Genomic DNA, 7,541 nt, shown 5'->3' with positions numbered 1-7,541 from the left:
TTTGAGCTCACGAGTTTGAGCGTTGTACCACGGAGCGGAACGATGTCGTCTGAGAGTCCTCTGTCTGAGCGGAGCAATTGAATCGAGGACGGCTTGAAGAGAACCCGTGGTATCCGCAACAAGTTGATCAAGCTGAGAGGGAGCACAAGAGCTCTCTGCAAAAGTAGAGCAAGAATTCAAGGCAGCAGGAATAGCTTCCTTGAAAATGTCTACAGCTCTGTCAGACAAGTTCCTGGACAGGATGATTTTGTTCGCAGGTGAGAAATCCGACAGCAAGAATTCAAAAGTAATGAAGAAATGATCCGACAGAAGAGGATTCTGCGGCAAGACAGCCAAGTTGACAGGTTCCACGCCATAAGCAAGAACAAGATCCAAGGTGTGGTTAAAGCGATGAGTAGGATGGTTCACAGACTGTGTGAAACCAAAAGAATCCAGTAAAGACATGAAGGCAATACAAAGACTATTGTCAGCGACGTCCACCTGAATATTAAAGTCACCGACAATGATAATTTTATCCGACAGAAGAACGATATTAGAAAGAAACTCTGAAAAGTCGGAGAGAAATTGAGAGTACGCGCCAGGAGGCCGGTAGACGATAACAAACAAAAACGGTTGCGCGGTTTTTACAGCTGGATGCAAGAAACTGAGAAAAAGACTTTCAAAAGAGCTAAAGCCTAGTTTAGGTCTAGTGCTAATATTAAAGCTAGAGTTAAAGATAGCTGCCACTCCCCCCCCAGGGCCTGTGTCTCGAGGGTTATGAGTATTAAGGTGACTGGGAGGAGTGGACTCGTTTAAACTAACATATTCACCCTCACACAGCCAGGTTTCAGTCAGAGCAAGTAAATCAATGTGATAATCTGATATAAGTTCATTAACTAGCACAGCTTTAGATGATAAAGATCTAATATTTAACAAACCACATTTGACTTTAACGTCATGTGGTTCATCCGCACTGGAAGTTTTAATTTTTTATAAGATTATCATAATTCACTCCTTTATTATTATTATTATTATTATTATTATTATTATTATTATTAAAGTAGTAGTTGTTGTTGTTATAATAATTATTGTTGTTATTGTTATTTTTATTGTTATAGAAAAAGGGTCTCGGTCGGGGAAACGACACAGTCTCTATGTTACAACAGGAGTGGCTGGGAAACTGCACTAAGGGAAACGCAGAGGAGCGTGTAGGACTGCTGCTCTGCTGCCTGGTCTCCACTCTGAGTTGTCAGATGGGTAAACTAATAAAATCAGCCAGATTTCTAGTTAAACGAGCTGCGCCATCCAGAGTGGGATGAACGCCATCTCGGCTAATTAGACCAGGCTTGCCCCAGAAGGATCGCCAGTTGTCTATAAAACCCACGCCATTATCTGGACACCAGTTCGACAGCCAGCGGTTGAATGAGGAGATGCGGCTAAACATCTCATCATTTGCCCTATTTGGCAGGGGGCCAGAGAAAATTACCGAGTCCGACATAGTTTTGGCCAAAGCACACACCGACTCCACATTAATCTTTGTGACTTCCGACTGGCGACGTCGGGAGTCATTAACGCCGACATGTATAACTATCTTGCGAAATCTACGTTTATCCTTTGCCAGCAGTTTTAAGTTGCCTTCAATGTCGCCCGCTCTGGCTCCCGGGAGGCACTGAACTATGGTGTCTGGCGTCGCTAATTTCACATTCCGTACTACCGAGTCACCAATCACCAGAGTGTTGAGTTTCCTAGCAGGTGTGTTGCTAAGAGGGGCATATTTATTGGAAATGTGAACGTTACGGCTGTCCGGCGTGCGATTTTTATGCTTGCGGCTATGTTTCCCTCTCACGGTCACCCAGCCACTACATCCCGGCTGCTCGGGATCTGCCGGGGGGGAGGCTAAGCTAAGACGGCCCGCACCGGCTACAGGGGGCTGGCTAGCATTAGCTAAATGTGGCCTAGCTTCGGTGCGGGGCCGCGTCTCCAGCTCAGAAACCCTCGCCTCCAGAGCTACAAATAAGCTACATTTAATACAAATATCATTATCCGTAAAGGAGAAAGAGGAATAACTAAACATCTGACACATCGGGCAGAAATGAGCCGCAGAAGGAGAGTCAGAGTGAGAGCTGGAGCTGGAGTGGAGAGACATCGCTAGTGCTGGGGAGCTAAAAGGCTAACAGGAAAACCAGTCGTCAGAAACACCGAAAAAGTATACACCCTTGTGGGAAAAAAGGCGGAGTGCTTGGTGTAAACTACTATAGATCGATAAGATGGCAAGATTGAAAAGAGTGAAAGTCCGTAACAGGTAAAACAACAGATAGATTGAGAGCGAACGACACGACCATGCTGTACACAGAGTAAAGGAAAAACCGGAAATGATACCACAGACTCACGTGACCGCAGAGATCCAATCGAAAGAAAGGAAGCAGATATTGAGAATAGACTTGTGTTTGGGAGGTTGTTGGTTTGATTAAAGCCTTGTTCACATGTCGCCGGGTATTTCTCAAGAACGAATACTAAAAAATGGTTCTGACTTTTCCTTCAAGTCTTAATGTGTACTTAGGTCTACATTTGGCAAAGGGTGTAAGCAGGGAGAACTGAAAGACTCTGGAACTTTGGGACTGTGCTGTAATTCCCTAGTGTTCTGCTTCAGAAAGTAGTTTCATCATGAAGTTTTGATTTATTGTTGAAACATGCTGTAAAAGCTTTATTCAAAATATCAAGTTGGTTGTGTCATGAAGGAGGAAGAGGAGGAGGAGGAGGAGCCATTCCTGGTTTCCACCAGCTTCAGGAGAAATACCTAGGATCAGTCTACTTCAAAGAAAAAGAAGCTCGTGGGAGACTCCAGATGTTGAGGGAGGATGTGAACATCTTCATTACCTCCTGGAGAAGGATGAATCTGGGAGGATCCTGGCCCACCTTGCTGACACTGTTTTCCTACAGGAGAACAACCGTTCTACTGTGTCTATGGCTGTGGTCCAGTGTCTTCAAGAATACGGCACAGCCAATGAGGAAGTCATGGTGCTCCACACAGACAAAGAGTTCCTGACTGAATTAACATGAACAGATCTTTTTTCTTTTCTTTCTTTTTTTTGGGTCACTCTTATAGGAAGGTCCTGTAGACGTCATAAATGGACATCCAGTAGATGTCAGACTAAGACCATGTCTGGAGGAACAGTCTGGAGACCAAAGTTAGACGTTTAAAAATGACTGAAAGGACGTCCTTTGACTGCCTCTTTACTCAGTGGGTTCCTGTTATTTTACAAGGCATGCACTGTAATTTATTTTTTAGAGTATTATACTGTATATGGGAACATAGTGTATGAATGTATAAAAAAAAAGTAAAACACTGGTAACACTGCAGACAGTATGTTACTGTTATTTTACAGCAAAGTCACTTTTGTTGTGACAGTGTTTTATAACCATGAGTGAGTGAGGAGGGGACACAGTGGATGTGAGACCCCGCTGTACACTGAGATGTTACATTACGGCTTGAAGGTTGAATTGTCCATGAGACCTGGCCCCAAAGCCAAGCACACATCCATCGTTTCAACCACAGAGTGCACTGTAGTACTGCTTTTGACCAGTAGGTATGACTGAAACTTTAATATAGTTGTCATCAGCAGGAAAGTTGACGGATCATTAAAGAATAAAGATTTCTTCAGAATTTCAGGTTTTTTATAGGAGTACACACCACAGGAAGACACTAACTCTCCAGGCTCAGCTGTCAGTCCTCTACATGAGCTTCTGTCGTCTTGTTTTTCAGGCAGCACCCTGCGTTTAACTATTCATCTGGATGACTAATGTCTGTTGGTTCCTGCATAAATTTTACTGTCTCCTGTGTTTGAAAGGAGAGTCAATCCCGTGTTTATCTGATGATTTTTTTTTTTGTTGTTGTTTGTTTTTTTTTTTGGTGCAGAAGTTAAGTAATGAAAAAAAACTCCATAATGTTTTGTACATCATACACATGAAGTTGAATTAAAGATTCTGGGTGCTCCTGCAACAGAAAAGTTATTGTATTTCAACATGTGGTGTTCATTTTGGAACAGACTGAGAATCAAGCAAAGGCTGGACACATACCAGAAAACTTTTAACCAGATTTCACCCCCATAGTAACAGATAACAGAAACAGTAATTCACTGTATAAATGATCTAAAAACATTTTAACCTGAACTCAAATTATAAATTAACATAACTGTTTTATAAGTCTCTTTGAGATCCTGTGTTGGTGTAATCAACACAGCCGTCAATAAAAGGCAAACTAAGCCACAGAGCCAGCTGCTTCTCTACTTTGAGGATATTTGAGTGGACTACCCTTTATTTCTTGTTCAATAGGGCTGGGTTTGTTTTTCGCTCTGGGATCATGGGCCACGTGTTTTGCCTTGGTGAGCCTTCTTTAACATTTCTAGGACTCATCAGAGGAACTAGAGCACAGAGAGGATTAAGGAGACTGAGGATGGGTCATGAAGACAAGGGAAATGAGGAGCTGGTGAATTTACATGTTTTTACCTAAAGTGGGATCTTCATAACCCCTGGGTTTCTTTGTGGTCCTGCACAGTCCACAGAGCAGCACCTTGATGGAGAGGATCTTTCTGTGTCTGTTGTGTCTTTCAGGTGAGAAAACTTTCCTTTGTTGATATTTAAAGTGTGTACCACGCAGAGAACCGGAAGATCCAGGGCTTGAAACCAAGTGGGGCCTGGACATGGATTGGTTCATACAGAGATCCCGAGGTTTTCTGGTCCGATGGGTGTGGATTCTCATTCAGGTTCTGGAGTCAGGGTCCAAACCAACTGGGCTCCAAGAGTGTGATTTGTGGAGCTGCAGATCTGCAGGATTCAGGAAAAATGGAACCTGAAGTCCTGTAAAAGTAGATTCCCATTTGTGTGACATCTGTCACCATGTAAATACAGATCACTATTTAGTTGGGTCATTTTGGAGCGAAACGTGACTGCGGTGAGCGAAGGTCGGTTTCTCAATGGATTTGTCATCTAGTAGGGCTAAAATACCAATTTAGCTGGGGTGTATTTTTTAAAATGGTGGGGAAAATTTTTTAGAGGCCAAAATCCAAAATGGCTGTCATGGAAATGATCTTTTTGAAAGCTCGACCTACAATGATGAACAATACATGTTTTCAGACCTTATTTTTGTTTAGAAATACATATTTAAGGTTTGGATAATGATTTGACCTTATTTGAACCTTCAAATTCAAGATGGCTGCCACTTTTGGTGTTTTGTTTAAGGTATTTTGGGGGAGTTTTGCCGTTTTGGGGGCATATTTTTTCAGTATTGTTACAGAGTCTCTAAAAGGTTAGAATGGAATCTCTCCTCATGATGAGTTGAGTAATATACAGTTAAAGTTCACAGAAATAACATCTGAAGTCAATAAAGTAGATGTTTATGTGTAAATAACACTTGTTGATTACCCATTTCCCATTAAAAAGGACTATGCAGAAATGACTTTTCAGGTCTATATCACAATATTTTTGGCTATATTAAATTCTTTTGCAGTTTCAGACCAATGGAAATGAATAGATTCCTTTATTTCGCTCCCATTTAAATGAATGGAGATTTATCATCACTATGGAAACCACTGGAGCAAAGACATATGTGTGATGTCACGAGGAAAACGCAGGCTGTTTTTGAATTCACCTACTACATACTGTGTATGAAAGTAGTATGTAGTAGGTACTGCATACTGCATACTTCACTTGAATGTAGTATGTACTATGACTGTTCTGTTAGGTTTATTTTGTAGCGAAGCGGAAACAGGATTCATTTTCCATACTTAATTTTGATTGTACAAAACAAACCATGAGTAGCTGCGGATTGGATTTTATGTTCCTGACAGAGACGTGGAATCAAGCCGGTGAGTCTTTCAAGTTCTCCGAGCTGCTTCCTCCAAACTGTTATTATGTTAATTCACCCCGAACCTCAGGCAGAGGTGGTGGGATAGCATCTGTTTTTAAGTCATCCTTCCTATGTCGGATTTCTCCGTCAATCTCTTTTTCAAGCTTTGAACTACAGACATTTATACTCGATTCAAATCTGTCAATCTTGTGCGCCGAGGTTTATCATCTACCTCAGTACAATAAGGATTTTATAAAACACTTTACTGACTTTGTGGCAGGACTGATAGTGACTCACGTCTTTTTTTAATGCTCACTTTTTTGAAGTTGTTTCAGTCAAAAAATGCATCCTGAAGAGGAAAACAACAGATATAAGTCACACTGGACCATAAGTTTCTTGCAATTAGAATGATTTTGTTTATTTACAGTATCTTCAGAGCAAACTTTTTACATATAAATTTGATAAATGTTTGTCCACCAGGAGGTTTCAATATTGTTCTTTCAGCTCCTCATATCTGTGACCAGTTTCTCTTCTCCAAGTACGCTCCTCTCCTCCTCCCCTCCCTTGCTCTAGGTGAGTGTTGCTGGTGAGATCGGTGCAGTGTGAGTTTAAATGAGCTCCATCCAATGAATGTCCTCACTTTTAAAAAGTTATAGGAGTTTTGGAGCTAGTTTGTGACTTATATCCCGAAATCTGTTTTGGAGCTAGTTTGTGACTTAGATCCCGGAATCTGTTCACAATAGAGAGCGAAAAAGACACAAGTGAACTTTTAAATCATGTTATCAGGCACTAAACACTGGGAGCTGTCACATGTTCCAAGATGGAGGCTGGACACAAGTGTGTCTGGGCGCCTGTCAGCAGAAGACTTCGCAAATGGACCAATGAGCAAACACTGTGTGCAGGCAGTGCTTATGGGAGTTGTAGTGTTGGAATTTCATATTGCAATTGGTTTGGTATTTCAGATGCCATTTCAGAAAACTACAACTAAATACTTCAGCCCGCCAAAGTGGCTAGTGGGCGGGTTGGCGGGTGTTAATGTCAAGCCCTGAATGGAGTCTGGCCTGTTTGGAAGAGATGGATCAATGAGGTCTACGAAAATGAGTCAATGTGTGTAAACCAGCATGCTTGGCGGGATGCTATCAGTATGGGCCCTTGTAGTTTCTATGGTTACGTTCATGAGGAGCCACTCTGACTCTGTCTTCATGTGGTAACGAGTAAATGTTAATACATAGTCTTTAGGGAAACCTGAAAGAAGCCGTTTCTGTCTCCCTGATGTTGGAGAAAGGAGAAAAGTGTGAGTCTTTCCCTCCAGTTCTAACAAAGACAAGGTGTCTGATCTTGGTGCCATGAAGTCCTGTACTAGCCTGGGGACTCCAGACCCTTTGACCTTGGTGAACTGTTCTGGATCTGTTGATTTTAGTCCCCTTTTCCAGAGGGGATTGGAAATGGCTGCAGGAGGAAGTAATGGAAGAAACTGGACAGACCTTTAACCAATCAGAGTCATGCAGCACATGACTCAGAGCAACTTTGAGTAACTTAGAGAGTCCCTGTAAAATGTGCTAGAATTGTCTTTCAGTGAATGAAAAAGTGGAGGAGTTGAAAGAAGAGGGTCAGTCTTCAGTCAGAGTGTTGATTTTTTGTTGCTAGGCGCTGCCCAAGTAGCTGCCTGTTGCAGCAGCTCTCTCTTCTTTGTCCGTTTCTTGTCATTTTTTTCATC

At 42.0% G+C, this 7,541-nt stretch overlaps 1 protein-coding gene across 1 annotated transcript; it reads right to left on the bottom strand.

Annotated features, from left to right (window-relative positions):
- Positions 1 to 485: 485 nt before the first annotated feature.
- On the bottom strand, positions 486 to 2,062 carry LOC141786509 (uncharacterized). The gene has a single exon (XM_074665126.1). The coding sequence runs from the start codon at positions 2,060 to 2,062 to the stop codon at positions 1,229 to 1,231; it is 834 nt and encodes a 277-aa protein (XP_074521227.1). The 3' UTR covers positions 486 to 1,228.
- Between the last annotated feature and the right edge of the window lie 5,479 nt (positions 2,063 to 7,541).

This window comes from Halichoeres trimaculatus, unplaced genomic scaffold (genome assembly GCF_033239565.1).
Source record: "Halichoeres trimaculatus isolate MK-OKI-2021-1 unplaced genomic scaffold, fHalTri1.1 fHalTri1_scaffold_36, whole genome shotgun sequence".
Taxonomy (NCBI): Eukaryota; Metazoa; Chordata; class Actinopteri; order Labriformes; family Labridae; genus Halichoeres; species Halichoeres trimaculatus.
This window is presented reverse-complemented; position numbering and strand designations above follow the sequence as displayed.

Excerpts from the sequence above, each read along its gene's own strand:
- LOC141786509 (XM_074665126.1), bottom strand. The coding sequence starts at position 2,062 with ATGTGTCAGATGTTTAGTTATTCCTCTTTCTCCTTTACGGATAATGAT.